The sequence below is a fragment of the Schistocerca gregaria genome, chromosome 9, assembly GCF_023897955.1.
Source record: "Schistocerca gregaria isolate iqSchGreg1 chromosome 9, iqSchGreg1.2, whole genome shotgun sequence".
NCBI classification, from domain to species: Eukaryota; Metazoa; Arthropoda; class Insecta; order Orthoptera; family Acrididae; genus Schistocerca; species Schistocerca gregaria.
Genome location: NC_064928.1, coordinates 68,205,318 through 68,230,375, shown reverse-complemented (window position 1 = coordinate 68,230,375; position 25,058 = coordinate 68,205,318). Strand labels below are relative to the sequence as shown.

At 41.9% G+C, this 25,058-nt stretch overlaps 1 protein-coding gene across 1 annotated transcript in view; it reads left to right on the top strand.

Moving 5' to 3' along the window:
• LOC126291426 (dehydrogenase/reductase SDR family member 11-like) overlaps positions 1-25,058 on the top strand; it is a 362,658-nt gene that overhangs the window by 207,534 nt on the left and 130,066 nt on the right. The window contains exon 3 of the mRNA XM_049984942.1: positions 611-740. Within this exon, the coding sequence (XP_049840899.1) occupies positions 611-740 (130 nt within the window). The remainder of the gene's footprint in view (positions 1-610; positions 741-25,058) is intronic.

The following is a 25,058-nucleotide window of genomic DNA, read 5'->3' as shown; positions in this document are numbered from 1 at the left end:
GACTGTACCTTGCAGTTCTCTGGGCGAATAAACCGTGTCTGTTCAGTCGTCTGTGGACTGTGTGTCTGGAGACAACTTTTCCAGTGGCTGCGGTTAGGTCCCGATCGAGGCTACCTGCAGTACTCCGTGGCCGTCTCCGGGCACTGATGGTGAGATATCGGTCTTCTTGTGGTGTTGTACTCTGTGGACGTCCCGTGGTGTAGCGCCTGGACACGTTTTCTGTCTGCTGGAATCGTTGTCATAATCTTGAAATCACACTTTGTGGCTACTACGACGCTCTGTGTAGGACCAGCCTCCAGTCGCCCTAGCATTCTACCCCTCATAACGTCATCAATATGTGTTCTTTGAGCCATTTTCAACACAGAGTCACGATTAGCAGGTCTGAAAATTACTCGCTGCACCGTACTCTGACATGCTGGAACACACCTCTGCGTATGTGGACTGCTGCCAGCTCCACCGTGCGACGATGCAGGTCAAATGCACCGCATGGTCACACCCCGAGGTGATTTAAACCCGCAAACCGCCCACCAGAGCGTTGTTTCACCACGTATCAGCAGTATGCTTAATGCATGAGCACGAGCGCACACGGGCCACTTTGGCGCTGTTCCAGACGGTTCCCCGGCTGAGTGGCGGCGCCTGCTCGACGTCAACGTGGTGGCGCTGTGCCTCTGCACCCGGGAGGCCGTGGCCTCCATGCGCCGCCGCCAGGTCCAGGAGGGGCACATCGTGCACATCAGCAGGTACGTCCGTCCCCACTCGGTACGAGAGCACCGCAGCAAGGCGGTCCGATCCCGCGTCTGGTGCAACACCTACAACGTCTCATGCTTCTGCATGTCGTTGTTGCTATGTACAGTTCTGAAATTTTCAAAATTGTTTAGCTGCCCAGTCTGTTATGACAAAATACTTTACCACACGCAGCATGGTTTTAGAAACTGTGAAGTCAGAAGGTAAATTCCTATGCTGAATTAAGGTCAGATACTACATGTGCCTTCGGAAAATAGTAATTTACTCGTTTTCTATAAAATAGAAGTCTCTGGAGCAACTGAAAATAAACAAGAGTTGATCACTTAAGAACATGGGCTGGTTTCGGCTACCGTGATAGTGAACAGCTTACTCCTGAAATTTTGGATGTAGTAACAGTCTGATGTGTGGAAATGTGAATGTGAAATAAGCAGTGGTAGCAGCGGTGCATGGGGATAGGTGCTCCTATTGATTACGGACTATAGGTGTCTGACATCACTATTGTAAAACTTTTAGTTGGCCGTCTGATATGACTGGCTAGTGTAACACCTGCAACGCCTCCCGGTGTTAATAAACCAAAATAGCTCCCATGCCCTCGAAATATATATTCAGAAAATGTCCCAAGCCCCTCCACAAGTAGTAATTTACGAAATGGAAATAAGAGACAAATAGAGGGAAATTTATAGTAGAAAAATAATAGAAAAAGAAAAGAATTTTAATCTTAAATTTTGGAAGCATGGGAGGGGGGAAAACGATAGAAATGGTTAAATTATTAGTTATTCTTATATATGAGAACATCAGTATTATAGTCACAGAACGTAGGTCTTGAACACCAACGATAGCGTTTACTGAAGTATAAAGAGACATAAATGCTATTATGATACGCCAGTCTCTATCCTCTAGTCTGTTCGAAGTCAATTAGGACGTACAGCTTTAGGAAGCAACAATAGAAGCTTTATCAAGCCAGAGCGCAACAATAAATCGCGACGAGATTGCTTTTGGGAAGCATTAATTTCAGATCAGAATTAGAACTTTTGTCATATTAGAGGAACGGGGAGGTGATCAATAATCTCTCTGACTTAAACGTCACTTTGTGTGAAGATTTAAATATTTTACGGAATTAACGATTTCTGGACAGATTCGGACTTTGCACTGTGACAGTGGAAAAGCTTTCCTTCACGCGACTAGTAATCACAGCTCGTGACGGTTTGCGGATATTAAACGGGAACAATCTCTTTATCGAAAGTGACAGCACGTTGTTTAGTGTCTCTGATATTGACGGGATTCCAGATTAGATACTTATTCAAAGAAGCCCTTTGAATGCGATCGTGTGAATGAACTGATTTATTAATAATTATTGTTAAATAAAATGACGTGTTCGTTTGAAACTGACTATTCGTCTTGAACTTTACTTCGATTTAGGTTAATAAATAATTAGGTTACGTGATTTTCACCAAGAATAAACTGCAGACTAGTAACTGAAACAAGTGAACGAGAATATATTGCAAACACTAGTATTAATTTACTTATGGTTTTTCTTTCTTCAGAACTGGGAAGTCAATACGTCTAGTGACTCACTGGGGTTAATTTAAGAACTAGCCGGGATGAAAGAAAACCCCTCAATACCACTGAATGTATAGATGAATTAACATTCCTACTTTCATGCAAGATACGGAAGTCGGGTAGAAAATAGGGTCGCTACACTGGCCATCCTCATTTAGGTTCCCCATGATTTCCCTGAATCACTTGCAAATGCCGGGATGGTTCCTCAGAAAAGGAGCGCCCGAGTTTCCTCGCCGTCCTTCCCTAACCCGGTGAGACCAACGACTGCGCAGTTTGGTCTCCTCCCCCAACTCAACCCCACTCAACCCCACTCAGCACGTGTGCTCGTCGCCAATTATCTCTGTTGTTGTGCAACACAAGATACTCGTCAGCAAGTACCTGCACAGATACACTATGGGATCAAAAGTATCCGGACACATGGCTGAAAATGACTTACAAGTTCGTGGCGCCTTCCATGCTGGAATTCAGTATGGTGTTGGCCCACCCTTAGCCTTGACGACAGCTTCCACTTTCGCAGGTATACGTTCAATCATGTGCAAGAAGGTTTCTTGGGGAATGGCAGCCCATTCTTCACGGAGTGCTGCACTGAGGAGAGGTATCGATGTCAGCCGGTGTGGCCTGGCACGAAGTCGGCGTCACAAAACATCCCAAAGGTGTTCTATAGGATTCAGGTAAGGACTCTGTGCAGGCCAGTCCATTACAGGGATGTTATTGTCGTGTAACCACACCGCCACAGGCCGTGCATTATCAACAGGTGCTCGATCGTGTTGAAAGATGCAGCCGCCATCCCCGAATTGCTCTCTAACAGTGGGAAGTAAGAGGGTGCTTAAAACATCAATGTAGGCCTGTACTGTGATAGTGCCACCCAAAACAACAAGGGGTGCATGTGATTTCCTGCATGCGTGGTGTGCATGAAAAACACTACCACTCCATAACACCACCGCCTCCGAATTTTTCTGTTGGCGCTACACACGCTGGCAGATGACGTTCACTGGGCATTCGCCATACCCACACCCTGTCATCGGATCGATAATTTGTGGACCGTGATTTATCACTCCACATAACGTTTTTCCACCGTTTAGTCGTCCATTGTTTACGCTCCATACACCTAGCGAAGGGAAGTTTGGCATTTACTGGGGTGATGCGTGGCTTATGAGCAGCCGTTCGACCGTGAAATCCAAGTTTTCTCACCTCCTGCCTAACTGTCATAGTCCTTGCAGTGGATCCTGATGAATTTTGGAATTCCTGTTGATGGTCTGGATAGAAGTGTGCCTATTACACATTAGGATTCTCTTCAACTGCCGGCGGTCTGTATTAGTCAACAAAAGAGATCGGCCTGTACGCTTTTGTGCTGTACGTGTCCCTTCACGTTTCCACTTCACTACCACATTGGAAACAGTGGAGCTAAGGATGTTTAGGAGTGTGGAAATGTCCCGTACAGACGTATGTCACAAGTGACACCCAATCACCTGACCACGTTCGAAGTCTGTGAGTTCCGCGGAATGCCCCATTCTGCTCTCTCACAACGTCTAATGACTACTGCGGCCGCTGATACGGAATATCTGGGAGTAGGTGGCAGCACAATGCACCTAACATGAAAAACGTGTGTTTTTGGGGGTGTTCGGATACTTTTGATCACATAGAGTCACTGCACCAACGCACTCTTGGTCCAAGTGCCAGGCCGTCACATATTGCTTCCTCCACACTTGTGTGTGGAATGTAACAAGCCATGTGCTTACATTTTTTGATTGTGGCGCAGTTAATCGGGTGTTTAAATTTTAGTATGCACATAATTTTGCTTTAATTCTCATTTCTTCTTTAAGCTTCCGTAGTTGCTGGTACTGTATTTACCAACAGATAGCTTGACATTGCCGAAGGGTCGAAATTAGCTAATAGCTAAGCAGTAAAACAAAGTCTTTCTTTAAAAAATAATACTGCCTACGCAAGGAAAAGACTACCCTCAATAAATTCAAAGTGACTGTGGACTAATGTATATAAAATAATATTAATACCATCTCATCTTTTCCTTAAGATATTGGTACAATTGTAAAGTGTTCTATTAGCTATCAGACCGATATTTATTCTGTAATCGTTCTATTGTCATTGCTGAACTCCTTAATTGTTTGAAGCGGAAAAATAGTGTTGAAAGTGAATCCATCTGCAAACTAAGCAGCGTCACTTCCAATTTTCGCACTTAATTAACACGTAATCCTGTTTCCTCAGGCACTTTGTAATAGTTTTCCATCACTCTGAGTGGTTTTGTTTTGGAACTACCTGTTAGTACTACGTCATTCCTACAGGCAAGCCTAGTAATGTTCTCACCGTTCAGTTGGATCCATTGTGAGTTAGTTGTAGTGCCTTATGTATCGATCGTCTCTAACAAGAGGCTAAATAATGCATGTGAAGTCACTTCCCTTGTATCAGCCCAGTGTACGTCTTAAAATTTTCAGTTTGTCCTACTGGTGCATTTATACGGCATATACATTTTTAAGTATAGAATTAATGTCTAGGGTATTTCTAATTTGTTCGTTATGATTACGAGTGTCTGATGTGTATGCTGCCATGGGTCACTTTAAAATATCTAAACAGTATATGGGTCTCTACATTGAATACCCACGACATCTCAGTAATTTGTCAATAGATGATCCACTGTGAATGGATGTCTGTGGAAACAGCATTCATAGACTCCAGTTATTCCTTCAGTTTGGGGATGAACTTATTTAACAGGCTAATCCATAGTATTTTGTAAGTAACGTCAAATAAAGGATTCCTCTGTAGTTATCGCACACAAGGCAGTCGTTTTCCTTAGGTGTTTAGTTATCAGTTCCCTAGATTATATTCATGACAAACGTTATGATGTGCAACGTGTCAACAGAACAAACATAGATACTTATAGTCCATAAAACTAAATAATAAAAAATAAAGGAGTAATTACAGAGTTGCATGTTGGCTTTTTTTGTTTAAATTTCTGCTTATTTGTATTGAAGAATTCCTCCGTGGTATAGAAGGAGTTGTTAAGAAGAAAACTGTTTAATCTACTTTTGAAAACGCTGCTGCAATCTGTTATACATTTTATTTCCATGAGTAGACGGGGAAAGTGTTTTGTAGCGGCATATTTTACCATCTGTGCCGAAGTTAGATTCATTAAAGGGTAAGGCATATGATTTTTGCTTCTGTTGTTGTGAATATCTCTGTTACTCCCAAACAGATACAATCCTCTCTGTTACTCTCAAACATAGACAAATCGTTGTCACCAGATTTCATATACAAATAAAGGTAATCTAAGACTACAGATAAATATTTTCACCTGCTTAAAGCATACACGTGCAAGCTTTACTGGTGCGAAATCAACACCAATTTCTAATTACATTCATTTATGCAATGAATACTTTTTGCCTAAGTGAGGAGATACTACAGAACATTATCCCGTGAGACGTAAATGAATGATATGTAAAATATTTTAACATACTTGCCTCCATATCCCAAAAGTTAGTATTTACTCATCGGCAAAAGTAGCCGAACCTAAATAAAAAGTTTCAATAGGTTTGCTATATGGATTATCGAGTTAAAATTTTCATTTAAATGCACTCCTAGGAAATAACAATGTTCTACCCTGTTTATTATTTCTTATTGGTATACTAGGTTAATACGAGGATGGGTATTTTTGACAGTACAAAATTGGGAGAATTACGTTTTTTCAAGATTTAAAGCTATCCAATTTTTGCAAGACTCTCGGTAACTTTCACAAAATATTGACTATTTTGGCTGCTTCGCTTCCTTGTTTGGCTTCACAACAGTGCTTGTATCACATGCAATCAGACGAATTCTGCTTCCTGATATAAATAAAATGGCAGATTATGAAGGTAGATATAAGTAAACATCGGGTACATAACTACAGTTTTCCAACCTACAGGTAAGGTATGTGTTTTCCAAATTTTTACCATTATTGTTATGAAATATAGTTGTAATTCCAGTTATCTCTGTGTTCGCCATAAGTCTTATTAACTACAGAACATACAAAAATAACGAAAGTGACCTTATTTTATAAAAAACCTCTTTAAACTGAAATCTAGAAGATGATCGTGGTTGTGCACCACATCTTACTGTTAGAGCACCTATTTGGGCAACGAAGATTGTCTTTCTTAAAGATGGATTACCCAAGAATATTATCTTGGATGACATTATTGAATGGAAATATGCAAAGTATGTCAACTCACTAATTTGCCTCTCTATACGCTTTGCAATAATTCTAAATGCAAATGTGGACTTTGAAGTTTACAATTTATCACTTCCTGATTAAACGTTATTTTTATCGCTGGTATAATACCTACAGAGGTGTAGAACTCAATGTTGTCGTTGTTGTGGTTTTCAGTCCTGAGACTGGTTTGATGCAGCTCTCCATGCTACTCTATCCTGTGCAAGCTTCTTCATCTCCCAGTACGTACTGCAGCCTACATCCTTCTGAATCTGCTTAGTGTATTCATCTCTTCGTCTCCCTCTACGATTTTTACCCTCCACGCTGCTCTCCAATGCTAAATTTGTGATCCCCTGATGCCTCAGAACATCTCCTACCAACCAGTCCCTTCTTCTTGTCAAGTTGTGCCACAAACTCCACCCCATTTTGTTCAATACCTCCTCATTAGTAATGTGATTTACCCATCTAATCTTAAGAATTCTTCTGTAGCACCACATTTCCAAAGCTTCTACTCTCTTCTTGTCCAAACTATTTATAGTCCATGTTTCACTTCCATACATGACTACAGTCCATACAAACACTTCAGAAACGACTTCCTGACATTTAAATCTATACTTGATGGTCGCAAACTTTTCTTCTTCAGAAACGCTTTCCTTGCCATTGCCAATCTACATTTTATATCCTCTCTACTTCGACCATCATCAGTTATTTTGCTCCCCAAATAGCAAAACTCCTTTAAGTGTGTCATTTCCTAATCTAATTCCCTCAGCATCACCCCACTTTACTATTCGACTACGTTCCATTATCCTCGTTTTGCTTTTGTTGATTTCATCTTATACCCACCTTTCAAGACGCTGTCCATTCTGTTCAACTGCTCTTTTAAGTCCTTTGCTGCCTCTGACAGAATTACAATCTCATCGGCGAACTTCAAAGTTTTTATTTCTTCTCCATGGATTTTAATACCTACTCCGAATTTTTCTTTTGTGTCCTTTACTGCTTGCTCAATATACAGATTGAATAACATCGGGGAGAGGCTACAACCCTGTCTCACTCCCTTCCCAACCACTGCTTCCCTTTCATGTCCCTAGACTCTTATAACTGCCATCTGGTTTCTGTACAAATTGTAAATATCCTTTTGCTTCCTGTATTTTACCCCTGCCATCTTCAGAATTTGAAAGAGAGTATTCCAACCAACAGTCTCAAAAGCTTTCTCTAAGTCTACAAATGCTAGAAACGTAGGTTTGCCTTTCCTTAATCAAGCTTCTAAGATAAGTCGTAGGGTCAGTATTGCCTCACGTGTTCCAATATTTCTACGGAATCCAAACTGATCTTCCCAGAGGTCGGCTTCTACCGATTATTCCATTCGTCTGTAAAGAATTCGCGTTAGTATTTTTCAACTGCGACTTATTAAACTGATAGTTCGGTAATTTTCACATCTGTCAACACCTGCTTTCTTTGGGATTGGAACTGTTATATTCTTCTTGAAGGAATTTCGCCTGTCTCATACATGTTGCTCAGCAGATGGTAGAGTTTTGTCAGGACTGGCTCTCCCATGGTCGTCAGTAGTTCTAATGGAATGTTGTCTGCTCCCGGGGCCTTGTTTCGACACAGGTCTTTCAGTACTCTGTCAAACTCTTCTCGCAGTGTCGTATCTCCCATTTCATCTTCATCTACATCCTCTTCCATTTCCATAAAATTGTGCTCAAGTACATCACCCTTGTCGAAACTGTGTATATACTCCTTCCACCTTTCTGCTTTCCCTTCTTTGCTTAGAACTGGGTTTCGAACTGAGCTCTTGATATTCATAAAAGTGTTTCTCTTTTCTCCAAAGGTCTCTTTAATTTTCCTGTAGGCAGCATCTTCCTTACCCCTAGTGAGATAAGCCTCTACATCCCTGCTTAGCCATTTTGCACTTCCTGTCGATCTCATTTCTGAGACGTTTGTATTGCTTTATGCTTGCTTCATTTACTGCATTTTTGTATTTTCTCCTTTCATCAAGAACTGAATATGCTGTGTGATTTTAAAAATGAGGGGGAATCCATTTGCAGAAACCAGCCAATGATACTTTTAAGTACTTTGTTTACTATTTCTTCTACTGCTGTATGTATGCTTGCTTGATTAAAATATTGCAAGAAGAACTAATTCTCCTTGTTATATATTACGTAGGAGATCGTTTACATGTATGAGGAACAATAGTGGCCTTAAGAATAAGCCTTGGGAGTCAATACGTGATTTTTTCCCAGTCAGAATGATGTCACCAGACTACATTGTTGGAATTACTAAGTACAACTTTCCATATTTTTTGGTTAGTTATGATATTATCCATTGTTTGGTTATATCATAAATCCCATAAAACCTCAATTATTCTGGGAGACTATTGTCAAATGCCTTAGGTAGGTAGCAGAAAATACGAACCGGCACCGTTTTCTTATTCAGTACGTAAAAACAATGGTTAGTAAACATGTAAATGGCATTCTCAGTGGAACAACTTTTCTGAAATTCAAACTGTGATATCCTGAGAACATTATTCTTGCTCAGGTGAGATACTGCTCTAGAATACACCACCTTCCCAAATTTTGGAAAATCTGAGCAGTGCAATATATCGGTAGGTATTGATATCTTTCCATGACGTTTCTTATGGATGGCTTTGAGAATAGCATATTTCAATCTCTGTGGAAAAATGCCTTGAGTTATTGGTGTATTACATATTTCAGATAATAAAGGGCTTATTATATGGGGACAAATGTTGAAAGCGCTGTTAAAACCAGATGAGCCTTTGTTTTTGTGAGAATCTTAGTCTGATGGTGTTATCCATCTTTTCAATTTTGTGCTAATTTGTTCATCTGTACATAAGTACAACACGCAAAACGTATTGTGTTGTATTCCCCAAATACATATACTATCGAACATAATAAGATGAAATGAAGAGAACGCCTTGCCAACGAAATTAGTTGCTGTTATCAGGTGGCTTGGTCGTACTCGGTGGCTATACAGCAACGTCACAGAGCTAAATGGGCTTAGGCAGCATCTGCGGAAAATGACGGCAAAGCACGTTAGCAACAGTTTAACAGAATTTATTAAAAGGAATGTAACACATCGTAACTTTAGTATTAGGCTACAGTGTGACTGTAGTCTAAGGTTCGCTTGCACTTGTCTGCCTTTAAATCTGGTCCCGAATCCATTAAACGATAACTAGGGTCACTTGCAGAATGCCCAGCCGCTCCTCTTCCAGACATATTCCTCATGCTGTTGCTATTGTATTGACACTGTCGCTGACACTGACTGAGAGCAGCCACGTTTCCCCACTTACCTGCGTTTGGCAAATCGATGTTAACTTGGAAGCTACACTGAAGAGTCAAAGAAGCTGGGATAGCTGCCTAATATCGTGTAGCGCCGTGCGAGGGCGACAAAGTGCCGCAACACGACGTGGCATGCAATCGACTAAAGTCTGAAGTGCTGCGGGGGAACTGACGCCGTGAATCCTGCAGGGCTGTCCGTACATCCGTAAGATTACGAAGGGGTAGAGGTCTCTTCTGAACAGCACGTTGCAACGCATCCTAGCTATGCTCAATATTTTCATGTGTGGGGAGTCTGGTGGCCATCGGAAGTGTTTAAACTCAGAATAATGTTCCTGGAGCCACTGTGTACCAATTCGTGACGTGTGGGATGTGACATTGCCCTGCTCGAGTTGCGCTAGTCCGCAGGAATGCACACTTTACACGAATGGATGCAGGTGATCAGACAGGATGCTTACGTACGTGTCACCTGTCAGAGTCGTATCTAGACGTATCAGGGGTCCTATATCAGTCACACTGCACTCGACCCACACCATTACAGCTCCATCGGCTTCAACAGTCCCCTGTGACATGCAGGGTCCACGGATTCATGATGTTGTCCCCATAGCCATACAAGTCCATCCGCTCGATACTATTTAAAACGAGAGTTTTCCGACTAGGCAACGTGTTTTCAGTCACCAACAGTTCAGTATCGAAGTTGACGGTCCCAGGCGAGACGTACAGCTTTGTGTCATGCAGTCATCAAGGGTATACGAGTGAGTCTTCGTCTCCGAAAGCCCATGGCGATGATGTTTCGGTGAGTGGTTCGCACGCTGACACTTGCTGATGGCCCAGCGTTGACATCTGCAGCAATTTGCGGAAGGGTTGCGCTTCTGTCACGTTGTAAGTTTCTCTTCAACTCTCGTTGGTTCCGTTCTTGCATGATCTTTTTCCGGCCGCAGCGATGCCGGAGATTTGATGTTTTTCTGGATTCCTGATGTTCACGTTACACTCTTGAAATGGTTGTACGGGAAAATCCCCACTTCATCGCTACCTCGCAGATGCGGTGTCCCATCGCTCCTGCGCCGACTGTAACACGACGTTGAAACTCACTAAACTCTTGCTAATCTGCCATTGTGGCAGCAGTAACCGATCTAACAACAGCGCTAGACACGTGTTGCCTTATACAGGCGTTGCCGCCCTCAGCATCATATTCTGCCTGTTTACATTTCTCTGTATTTGAATTAGAGATGGGTAGTTCGCGAACGAACGGGTGCAAAGGAACGGTTCACCAAGCTAAACGAAAGGACCGAGGAACGAATTCCAAGGAAAGATCGGTTCATAGTTCGCTTCGGTCGTGGCGGTCTACTTATAGTTCCCGGGAACGAGGAACGATCGGTTAATAGTTCACTAGTTCACTTCGGTCGCGGCGGTCACTTGGGCAGTTCTCGTTCCAGCCTCGTTCGTGTGCTCGTCTCAGTCTCGGTCTCCCTCGGCCGCACTCGTCGTTCTTCGCCTGACCACCTGTCTCAGTTCCACTGCCGACTGCTCCTAGTTAGTTCAGCATCCAGTTTCTTTAGGAAGGCTGTAATTATTTTTAAGTTTGATTGTTTCCAATTTTCATTACCTGCTAGTTTAGTTTCTTTGAAAAAAAAAAGCGGGTTTTGGCTCAGTAGGAAACGCGTTGCGTCTCCATTTGAAAAGACATAGATTTCCGTAAAATCGTATTTACTTATAATCTCAAAAACATTTGTTCAGAAGGAGCTTTGAAACCAAAAACTTTACTACTGCGAACTTCATTACTATTATTATTATTATTATTTCTGCATAACTTTAATAATGCAATATAAAAACCTAGTTTTTACTACGCGTGTGACGCAAGTATCAGAAAACCACATTTTATTTTATGCTTGGATAAAGTCTCTACTTCGCCTACGAACTCAGAGACAACGTGAAGTATATATAGGGTGTAAACGATTATTGTTTACAACGTAGCATAGCTATGTAGTGGAAGTCGAAACGAAGAATTTTATACAAGACACTTGTGCTCTATTAAGTTGGGAAACAGCCACCAACAGGTTTACAGGACTACCTGAGCTACAGCTGATGCGCGTCGCGTGAGATTTTCGTGTTCTCTTCTCCAGCTTTCTACACATTGTCATCGATTGTTTCGCCATTGTTGCTTGCATTAGCTTGTCATTTCTTCACTGCCTAATTATTACATGTTTGTCTGTTTGTTGTATCTGCTCGTAAAGGGCAACACATCGTCCGTAATTGGCGAGCAGTCTGTACTCGGGGCCGGTTTTCCTTGCGCCACCCTATATTATGAGAATTTCCCTGCAATCAGCCACACAAGACTACAGTTGGCTAAACGAGAGGTTCTGCAGAAACAAAGAAATTCTAAAAGTGTGTAAGAATTCTGTAATGAATAAAAATTCTATACTCCAGGGGGGGGGGGAGGCAAGTGCCCCCTCTTGGTGCCCTCCATCCTTCAGTCACCTACACTACTAGTTTTCAGTTTTTCATAAGAACCATAAACCAAGCACAGATGGACGGTGAACGAGTAAAAACGAACGGTTCTCCAAAAAAGAACGATCAGCAGTGAACTAGTTCCCAAGGAACGAGTTTGCCCGTCTCTAATTTGAATACGCATGCATATACAAGTTTCTTTGGCGTTTCCCGTACTGCAGTGAACGACCGTCGCCGGTAGCAAGAGGAGAACCGCACCGGAAATGACCGCGGAGAACACCTCGGGCGTTGGCGCGCCAGGTACATACAGTCTGCGGCTGCATTTAACGACGCAGGATCGGAACCATTCACCCCAGGGGCAGGCGTCCCACAAGGAGCTATACTACCCCAAGAGACGCCATATGCGGACGCCGCCGCCTGCTGGTGCACAGGCCTCCGGACACACACCATACGACGAAAAGCCGCAAGATACTTGACCAAACTCGAAGACTGGATGACAAAATGGAGGGCAAGACGAAACCCCACAAAAACACAAACAGTGCTATTCTAGCACCGAAACCTGACTCGAAAACGACGACAAAAACGCACCGACATCACCTTCAGACTCTGGAACCAACCCCTACAACTCTCAGACTTCGCAAGATATCTCGGGGATTTCCTTGACTAACACCTAAGCTATAAGACTCATCTTTAGCACCTACTAAACAAAACAAGACGAAGACAAAACCTCATCAGACAAGTCCAAGGCCGACTGTACGGATATTCCACCAGGACAGCCATACACAAGTACGAAACATACATCAGACCTACTTTCGAATACGCTTCAGCGCCACTAGGCGGTATACCGAAGACTGTAGAAAAAAAAAGAAAAACTATACGCAACAGAGCGACGACTATTGCGCAGCATCGCAAAACTACCACCTCGCACCCCAAACAACGAAGTATACCAGATCACAGACACGACGCCACTCCAGACAAGGCTCGCCAAACTCGGAGTAAGATATGGATCCCGTATCCTCCACAAAAGAGCAGACATGGAAGACATACTGACAAACAAACCACCGACACGACCACCAAAATTCAAATACATCTATCCAGCGCGTACAGTAGTTCAAAACACCTCCAAATATTCCCCGACCTAGCACCAACAATGACACAACTGACTCATCCTGAAACAAGCCCACCTCACCTAGACGAAAGACCATAACAAAAGCTCCTGAGATGAAGTATAACGCACCAAAACCCGTATCCAAAACACCGCAACGGCTCCACACCGCACACAACACACAAGTATCACACAGAAAAACACAACATCAACACACATAAAACATGACAAAAGAGAACAAAAACAATCATAGACTAAGGAAAATATTGTAATACCCAACTCTGAGTACTGTAGTAACAGGAAAGGAGAACCTGTAACCTAGAAGTAAGCGAAAACATAAAAGTACGAACACCACAACAGATAACACTCCTGCACAAGACAGCAGGAAAAAAAAGTATACCGTTACTCAGTGATACATCATTTATCTATTTTTACTTATATTTCAATTATTTTAATTTATAATGTTACCAATCACTTATTTATATATTAATGAACCAAAAAGTATTATATATAGTATGTATTCAAAAATATAAGTTATGTACAATAAATAAAATATAGATGTATAGATGTAAACCTCTGGCTGATGAAGGGCACTGAGATAAACCTTAAAACAGCCCGCCTTCTCCCTTCAGGAGAAGAAATGAAACGTGCTATATATATATATATATATATATATATATATATATATATATATATATATATATATGAGAGAGCTCGGCTCCAGTTCACCACCGGCAATGGAGGGTGAAGCTTTGACAATGCCACCCACTCATGCTGGCGAAACATCAGTAAAATCATCAGACCGACGTCGTCCGAAAACCCGAAACAGAAGCAAATAGGCAGTTTGTCAACAAGTGGCCACGAAAGCCTTAACAATTTTGTAATATGGAATCTGCCTGTTGCCCTTCACCATAGTTCTCAGAATATCATGTGAGACAAGGGCAAGATGAGTTCCGCACGAGCGGTGTTTTATGAAACCATAGTGAGTCGTGGACGTAAGCTACTCTGTCTCAAGAAGTTTATTATATTCGAACTGAGAATATGTTCAAGGATTCTGTTGTAAACAGAAGTTAGGGATACTTGTCTGGAATTTTGCGAGTCCGTTATTTTATCCTTCTTATATACTGGAGTCACTTGCGCTCTTTTCCAGTCGCTTGGGACTTTGTGCTTAGTCAGAGATTCACAATAAATGCAATCTAGGGAGGAGAAAATGACGTACTCTTTGTAAAATCGAGCTGGTTGTCCATCCAGAGCTGGTGATTTGCTTTCAGATCTCTCAGCGCTAGTGACGCCGTCTGCAGAGCCATTTGGCCGAGTAGTGGCGGCCCCAATCCACGACAACTGCAAACGGCCGGGACAGGGGTGTGAGCACCAGGTGTCCCTCCTTATCCGCATCCAGTGACCGCCCATCGGTTAGGATGAGACGGCGGTCGGTCGGTCCGTTGGGCCTGTTCGGACAGAGAGTATTCTCCGATGTGAAGGTTGAACAATAAAAGGATAACACTGCACACCTGCCTCACACACTCTTTAATCCGAGTAATTCTCTACTGGCCTCACCAAATTCGCAGAACAACTTATTTTTACATTCGCAGAAGAACTCATCTCTCTATTTTTTCATTTTTTTCTTTTTTTTGCATTGTAAACCCATGAAGTAGGATCGCGCAAGAAATCCTTTTTATTTGGATGGATTCCTAGATTCTGCTGGCAGCGTAGCCATATTCAGATCGTAAAACTTCTTCTTCTTCTTTATCGTCGCCTGGTCCCACGTCACGTAGGGTCGACGTGGCTCTTCTGGACCCTTCTCCTCCATAGTTCTCTATCCATTGCCTCTTCCTTCTTCCATCCTTTCTCCCTTATGTCCCCGGGTATCTTATCCTTCCACCTCATCTTCGGTCTTCCTCTCCTCCTCGCTCCTTCAATCTTTTCAACTCTGTTTCCGATTACTCATCCCCTTTTCTCTGTAAGTGTCCGTACCACCTTAGACTGCTCTCTTGTACCTTTTTTCCCATGGGTCCCACTTTCACAGCTCCTCCATCAAAATTCATTTCTAATCCTGTCCTTCCTTGTTATCCCACACATCCACGTCAGCATCGTCATTTCCGCCACTTCCCTCTCCAGGGGCTACTGTGATTGGCCATGTCTCTGCCCCGTATATCATAGCAGGCCTTACCACCGACTTGTACACTTTCCCTTTCAACCCAATGCTCACCTTCTTGTCACACAACACACCACTCATTTTCCTCCAGTTGTTCCAGCCACAATTTATTCGATGTAGTATCTCGATTTCCAGTCCTCCGTCCCTCTGTTTGTACGATACCAGGTATTTAAATTTGCGGACCGATTTCAGCTCATCATCCTGGATCTTGCAAGACCTGATCTACATATCCTTCAGTAGATGTTCAGATCGTATAACATTAATGATTATTATTATTAGTGCCATTACAGCTTCGCACATCGTTAAAATCTCAACAACCATACATGGCATTGTTAAAACAGCTCTTCATCGTTCGTGGCAATTGCAATTAAACGGTGGTCGTAAAAAACGGCGTTATGCCGTTAAAGCCAAGTAAGTGACACAGTTAGTTTTTATGTTATGTCTTAACAGAGATCACCATATGTTGCTGTAATATGGTACATGTGAACGGTATGGGATTGATTCTGTTTCACTTCAGTACCGGCTACACACGTGTGCACCACGCATATGGTGAATGCTGCGTTTCTTGGACGTTGTAATGGGCATCAACTGCCATACTACTCACATGTACGACGTAACAGCATCATAGATAAGGTGATCTCTGTTAAGAGGTTAGGTTGTTTTGGGGAAGGAGACCAGACAGCGAGGTCATCGGTCTCATCGGATTATTAAGGACGGGGAAGGAAGTCGGCCATGTTCTTTCAAAGGAACCTTTCCGGCACTTGCCTGGAGCGACTTAGGGAAATGACGGAAAACCAGATCAGGATGGCCGGACGCGGGATTGAACCATCGTCCTCCCGAATGTGAGTCCAGTGTGCTAGCCACTGCGCCACCTCGCGCGGTTCTCTATTAAGAGATAATGTAAAAAGTAATTGTGTCAGTTACTAGGTTGTAATGGCACAGCACCATTTTTATGACCATTCAATTACACTGGCCACGAACGACGAAAACCGGTTTTTAACTACGCCCTGTGTGAGTGTAGTTATTTTAAGAAATATCTCAACAATTTGTAAATGCGTAATGCCACGGACACTAATTTAAGAAATTTTTAGGATACGAAGATAGCTGGATTGTCAACAGGAACTGTTCTAGGCGCTACAGTCCGGAACCGCGCGACCGCTATGGTCGCAGATTCGAATCCTGCCTCGGTCATGGATGTGTGTGATGTCCTTAGGTTAGTTAGGTTTAAGTAGTTCTAAGTTCTAGGAGACTGATGACCTCAAAAATTTAAGTCCCATAGTGCTCAGAGCATTTTTGTTAACAGGAACTAGAAATCGGACCAGATAAAGGAGATTTCATGTACGATCTCGTCTTCATGGGTTTTCAATCCGTAACGTAAATAAAAAATTTACAATGGATTGCCTATCACCTGGCTGACAATGTCAAAAAACTTGATAAACCAATCATCTGCATGTCTGCGCTCGAGGTCTGCTCACACTAATTTCGTTTTGGAATCAGATCTCCTGTTACTTCCTTGAAAGGCCGTCTCCCTGACATACGCTTACCTTACGAGACTCTCTGCATAACAGGTGTTCTTTTCGCGCCGAGCCTCTGACGCGCTAAGTGCAGGTTCATGGAGAACAATACCGGCCCCAGAAATATGCCGGCTCATTAACTCGAGACCGTCCTACGACGGCCGCACAGGGGCGCTCGCCATCCTCCCACACCTCATTACTTCCTCAAAGGACGGCCAGCAGGCCACAGAGAGACCTAACGAGCTTCCTCTCATCGCTCATTACCACCTCTGCCTCCCCGGCCTAGCCAGCCCACTTTTGAGGAACTTCATATTTTCTCCCTTTTTTTTGTCCTGCGAGGGGCGTTCAATTTTTTCATCGGCCAGTTTCGGTTTAAAAATGCTGAATTTGCTGTGGGATTTCATGCAATGTTCCCGCATCAGCCGCTACAGTTTCATGAAGCTACGATAGGTGGCGTCATTAAACTGAAGCGCCAAGGAAGCTGGTATAGGCAATTTGATGTTGTTGTTGTTGTTGTGGTCTTCAGTCCCGAGACTGGTTTGATGCAGCTCTCCATGCTACCCTATCCTGTGCAAGCTTCTTCATCTCTCAGAACTTACTGCAACCTACACCCTTCTGAATCTGATTAGTGTATTCATCTCTTGGTCTCCCTCTACGATTTTTACCCTCCACGCTGCCCTCCAATACTAAATTGGTGATCCCTTCATGCCTTAGAACATGTCCTACATGTCCCTTCTTCTTGTTAAGTTGTGCCACAAACTCCTCTTCTCCCCAATTCTATTCAGTACTTCCTCATTAGTTATGTGATCTACCCATCTAATCTTCAGCATTCTTCTGTAGCACCACATTTCAAAAGCTTCTATTCTCTTCTTGTCCAAACTATTTATTGTCCACGTTTCACTTCCATACATGGCTACACTCCATACAAATACTTTCAGAAAAGTCTTCCTGAAACTTAAATCTATACTCGATGTTAACAAATTTCTCTTCTTCAGAAACGCTTTCCTTGCCATTGCCAGTCTACAGATTATGTCCTCTCTACATCGACCATCATCAGTTATTTTGCTCCCCAAGTAGGAAAACTCCTTTACTACTTTAAGTATCTCATTTCCTAATGTAACTCCCTCAGCATTACCTGACATAATTCGACTACTTTCCATTATCCTTGTTTTGCTTCTGTTGATGTGCATCTTATATCCTCTTTTCAAGACACTGTCCATTCCGTTCAACTGCTCTTCCTAGTCCTTTGCTGTCTCTGATAGAATTACAATGTCATCGGCGAACACGTATTGAAATACAGAGGTATGTAAACAGGCAGAAGAGCCACTGTGGTCGGCAACGCCTATATAAGGCAACAAGAGTCTGGCGCAGTTGTTAGATGGCTTACTGCTGCTACAATGGCAGATTATCAGTATCTGCGTGGGTTTGAACGTGGAGTTACAGTAAGCGCACGAACGATGGAATACAGCCTCTCCAAGGTAGCGATGAAATGGGGATTTTCCCGCACGACCATTTCATGAATGTACCGTGAATATCAGGAATCCGGTAAAACATCAAATCTCCGACATCGCTGCGGCTGGAAAAAGGTCCTGGAAGAACAGGACCAACGACGACTGAAGAGAATCCTTCAACGTGACAGAAGTGCAACCCTTTCGCATATTGCTACAGATTTCAGTGCTGGGCCATCAACAAGAGTCAGCGTGCGAACCATTCAATGAAACATTACCGATATGGACTTTCGGAGCCGAAAGCCCACTCGTCTACCCTTGATGACTGCACGACAGAACGCTTTTCGCCTCACCTGGGCCCGCCAACATCGACATTGGACTATTGACGGTTGGAAAAAGTTTGCCTGGTCGGACGAGTCTCGTTTTATATTGTATTGAGCAGATGGACGTTGTAATGCGCCGTGCAGATTAGATTAACACCTCCTGTCACAGCGGACACATTAGAAAAAAATCCAGCTTTTCGATCCTGGTATAACCAGTCCCGCTGGCAACGAACAATGGATGGCACACCGCGCTACAGATGATGGAACTTGTCGAAGATCAGTCAAGATTTGTCAGACAAGCCACTTTTATAATATCCTGGACAAAAGTGAACTGTGGTTATTTCGTTTACAACGAAGAATTCACTAACGACGTTACTAATGACTGATCTCCGAAGGAAGACTGCCGCTGACAGACACAATATGAAACTGAACCTTGACACAATACTAATTTCGGGCTATATGGCCGAATTTTGATACCGTAGTTGAAAAAGTTTCAGACTAACGCATATTTAAGAAGAATTTCTGGGTTCCTACAATAACCGATACCTATGGTACTAGTTTTGCAGGCTTTAAATAAATACAACAACGTTTAAACCTGAGTATTCTCTCCTCTAGCATGCAACTTCTCATAGTCCAGAAAATAATAACTCACATAGACACCACGAATAAATGTCACTCTATGACTATTATGATGGAACTCTAATAGCGATAGACTGATATGAAATTAACCAACAGCTCTTTTCATTTTAAAAAAATCCGTCAACTCTGTCACAACGATATAATGTATAGTCAATATTAGCAACTGCGTTAATTAATATTCTGTTATCTAGCACTGCTGACCTTTAGTGTGACCAATACCACTAACAAACGTTTACTACTGCTGATAACAAAATCCAACTCTCACTGTGGCCGATTCCACTGCAATGCTGTCGTTTGTTTAAACTTATGTGTAGGATATGCACACTCTGAGACTGGTTTGATGCAGCTTTCCATGCTACTCTATCCTGTGCAAGCTTCTTCATCTCCCAGTACTTACTGCAACCTACATCCTTCTGAATCTGCTTAATGTATTCATCTCTTGGTCTCCCTCTATGATTTTTACGCTCCACGCTGCCCTCCAATGCTAAATTTGTGATCCCTTGATGCCTCAGAACATGTGCTACCAACCGGTCCCTTGTGACTACAGAAAATTTTAATTTTTGTTCTTGCTTTTGTGACCATAATGAGAGTCCAGGCTCCATAGGCAAACTGCCAGCCGACATTAAGAAATAGTCCACCAGCGTTTAGGAACAAGATAAGCGGCGAAGGCTGCCAAGTATGGCTTGTTGATCAAATAACTTAGTGTTCGACTTCCTGCCAGAGGAAGCAACATGATGCAATGGAAGACGCAAACACCAGGACGATAATACAACAAGAGAAAGTGTCAGTCAGGTGCGAAAAAGACTCGTGTGGAACCAAATTAAGTTGTGTGCAGCTGGAAACGAAAGTGTCGTGTGGAACTGAAGGCATTCTTGCGCAACCTGACCAATTAAAAACGAGAATGTCGTGTGGAACCATAGGCATTCTTGCACAGGCCGATCACTTGGAAATGAAAGAGTCGTATGAAACAAATTAACTCGCGTGCACCCAAGTACATGAGAAACGAAATAAAAGGCCAGGCAGCGGAATAGCTAGAAGCAGAGATTCAGGTACAGATTCAGAGCCAGTGAAGGCAGTTTGGAGATTCCGCAGTGAGACGCCAGTGGGGCCGATACAGCTGATAAAGACTTCAACTACGAGAAGACGGTGACAGACTCTGGTGGACACTCAGGAACTGCACGTCAAGTAGGACTTTTAGTTTCATTGGAATAGTGTTGAATAGAGGCTGTCAGTTTTTGTCTCAATTACTTAGAGAGACTTCAGTGCTAACCAAGAACAAGTGATTGCTTTGTGCTTTTCTCTTATATGTACCGGCAATTAGCTTTGAAGTAGCAAGTCCCAATAAATAGACTGAATCTTACTTGGGGGTTTATTGTCCAACACCTCACATAAATTTTTGGACAGTTCACTGGCAGCAACGGTAGCCGACATTTTCGACAATAATGAAGAAGTTATGTTTTTGAAAGATCATCCGTGCATACGCCAGAAAATTATAAGCGATACGTTGATGACATTCTAATATTATTTGACGGTACAATAGAGGAGATAAATAATTTGACGGAAATGTTGAACATCATACACCGAAAACTTACTTTCACGATTGAACATGAACAATATAAATCTGTAAATTATTTCGACCTAACTATTTTTAACGATAATGGACACCACAACTTTAGCATCTACCGGAAACCTACCACTACAGATACCATTATCCCTGCAAAGTCATGCCACCCAAATAGATATAAAAAAGCTTTCTTCTTCACAATGATACGTAGGTTGCAAAGAATACCACTAATATCAGAGCAGAGACAGAAGGAGATTAACATATTAAAGAAATTGCGATATCTAATGGATATAACATAAATATAGTAGAGACGATACAACAGGAAATACACGTCAGACAGCTGAAAATACCCGAAAAGAGAACTTTGGCGTAGCTGCTGTACATGGGGCCTATATCAGATAAGATAAATAAACTGTTCAAGAACTCGGACGTTACGATTGCTTTCTCTACAAATGCCGCAGCTAATAGTCTTAGGCATAGTATAGGAGATGGTAAAAACAAGATGCTTGCTAAATCAGGAACTTATAAATGGACTTGTAGAGATTGTAGCAAAATTTAAATCGGGCAAACAGGGAGAAGCTTTAATACATGATTTAAAGAACATACTACTGGAACAGCACGAAATAAATCACTCTTCGGACAGCATTTAGATATGGAAAAACATGCAGAAATCAATATAAGGGAAAATCTGAAGATACTGCATGTAACCCAAAAACGACCTATAATGGATATTCTAGAGAGCCTGGAAACTTTTATACATAATAAACGGAATCCGGCAGCGATACAGAATGAACAAATAGAGAGTCACGATAAAAATTTTTTTCGAGCTATTCGAAAATGTTATTGTACGCAATGATGCTACTTTTCCTTTTATTATTTTAATACTTTAATTCCTATAACGAGTACTACAAACGTGTCGTAAACTTTTATCCTATCTTTAGATTTTTTTAGGTTATTCTTAATTGTCGATATTCCACAACCTCAAATACGTGACAACTTCTCTGTGGACGAAGAGCCATGACATACTACTACCACGGCAAGGGACGCCGTGGCCAGGGCGAAGGTAACACCAGCTGCCAGCTACCATGAGGACGGCGCCCTCGCTACACAGACCAGAGGGCGCCCGATATACGCCGTGTAATCGATGGCAACGCCGTCCTCACCACGAGGGCGCCGTAGTCCTTCCATATTAACCGTATTAGTAAATCGACTCAAATGTCTTCTTCGTAAATGTACGAATAGATATTCTGTAATACTAGACGACGCCAGTTTTTGTGTCACAGATTGTTTTACTTTATATTATGACACATAATGTAATATACTTTTACGAATTTTACGAGTTGACTACGGAACATTTGTCATTATTTTATAATTAACGCTATGTTGTAACTCATTTTAAATGGAATGGTTCCGTTTTCTGTTATTTACTGTCACTTACATTTATGTTAAAGCAAGGTGACTAGTAATTACATATAATAAATTGTATTAAATGCCGTTGATCGCTGCTGGAGGTGTTGCTGTCCATTCACGTGATCTTAGTTCGCTATTTAATCCCATACAAAGGGTTAGTCTCGCATAGTTTCCTGCCATTATGTAGACAGGAGTGACACCGCCAGTAGTCAGTCGACCAATGGGTAATATATTTTAAATTTACGTAATTGTAGCTGTTGTATAATAGAGCCTTTCTGACGAATATCTGTAATTTCACAGTGTAAACGCCCATAAGACGACGCCTGCGTTGGGTTGAAACCCAATAATAATAAATGCGATTCAGAATGTTTTTGAATTGTTGACCTCACATAAGTATACGTGAGAATAAACTTGATAGAAAGTAACCAATCTTTTCTGCCTATTGCAATTCTGTACCCTATTTTCAGGAAACTTATTTGCTTCAAACCGAGGAGACTTTCTCGCTCCCATCTCCGACATAACGGCTGACTCCAGTTTGTAACCAACCCACTGACGTCAACGTCCGCATTGCGCTGCGCAGTTCGCACTTGCTTCATTCCGGTGCAGTGAGGCTCTGCCTGGACCCGACAAATTGTGGGGCGGCGAAGAAGTTGTCGAATGAGTTGTTTGAATGTTCATTTCACGTAACAGACTATTGCCGATGCAACATATGTGGGACGGTGAAGAAGTCGTTGTTTAATGTTGAATGAAAGTTGAACATTGCCACCTTAAATCACGCGAGCCTGGCAACTAATTTGGTGGCCAGTCAGAAAGCGAAGGGAAACTTACTGACCTTAGTTCCCAGTCTGCACGGCCACATTCCTGTACAGCCCAGCTAAACGAAAAATATCCATAGTTCTTCACGGGATTAGGGCTGCTTCAATAAAATTTTAAAGTTCCAAACAAGATTTTATTATCTTAAAGGCTCACACAAATTACCCGAAACTTCTGAAAATGCTAAAGACATTAAATATTGTTAATTCAGCCAATCATTTAATAGTTCAGAGGCGACTTCTACAGCAAGTCCCTCCCGAATAGTTCATTACTCTAACTAACGGTGCTCTATTAATAGTTCGCAATAACGTTAAAAAAAAAAAGATTAATGCTCGCCTTAAAAGTGGAGTTAGTCACCACTTGCCACGCGGAATTATACTTCACACGGACGGCACAATAACAGTTTGTTACCGAAGTCTAAACGATCCAGGACGGTGTACAGTCCTCGCGATTTTCAATGTCCGTTTACATTGCTAAGTACGCGCATGTCACAGCCCGCTATGACGTAACCCGAGGCGAGGCGCGATCGGACGTTAAGCTCGCGTGGACTAGGCGTTGGTCTAATGCGGAGTGAGCTTCCTACTGCCTCTGCCGCTCTTTTTATATAGCTCCGGCGCGTACCGCCAAGAGAGCATCTGTTCTTTCCGTTCCTATGCAGATGCCTGTGCCTCCAAATGATCGCTATCTCAGGCACATAATCTTAAATATCACATTTAATAATAGCTTTACAAACTTCTCAATTTTTGTATACATACATCTGAGCAGTACAGAAGCACGTAGAAAATCTCAGCCCGCTAAAATTAAAACTTTACTCTCTAGAATTTTTACAATGGAACTAACGGTAGATTGTTACCTCTGAACCATAGCTTTATCAAGACTTGTATCAGCTGTTAATTATGCTACAAGACTAAAACTTGGTGTAGCTTTGTTAATTGTCCTATCTGATCATTGGTCTTAAAGAATTTGTTTTATCATTAAAATTTAAAGTACTTAATCTATAATGCTTATGTACATTTTACTCACAAAAGTAGTTTTTACTAAATTACTAAAAAACTAGAAGAGGTAACTGATTGTGGTATTTCCATTATTATTATTAGGGTGAACTGAAGCATCCTACCAATTTTCAATATTGTAGCTCTATTATTTCGCGCCTCTGATTTTTCCGAAAAACGCGGATTCTGGAGTCAATTTTAGTTTTATGGTTTTGGAAACCAGCACCACTCATTAATGACTTCTTACTGCACCTTCTCACCAAATTTTGGCTTCCTAGCGTCATTATTTAGCGCCTCCTATTTTTCTTTCAAAACGTGAATTTTACGTAAACTACTAATTTTATAACATTAAGATTTGTTACCTGAAACATTATTACATAGAACTATACTTTAACAAAGTTTTACACACAAATCTTAATTTTTACTTTTATGTTAAATGTGGTGCAATACTATATGCAGGCGCGTTACGATGACGTGACGCTACTAGCAGTGAACTAGGGTAAGTCCCGTGCACTCGCTCGCCTCTGTATCTTATACATGATACAGCGCTTGCTTTGCTTCATCACCCCCTTTTTTAATTTTCGTGAAAATCTATTTTTGAACAAAATTAAATTTCTAAAAGAACAAACAAGCGATGGATTACTTTAGTATACCTCTTTCAACTTAAGTTGCTTCTTCTTAGGAAATTCCTTATTACTACATACACAAAATAACCATACTCATATACACATAGAAAACCTAGTACAGAAGACATTCACAAATTATTTACATACATTTACATGGAAATATAAATTTTTAATGGTTACAAAATAGTTATTTTTTTTTTTTAAATCAGTCTCTTCCTGAAAAAGA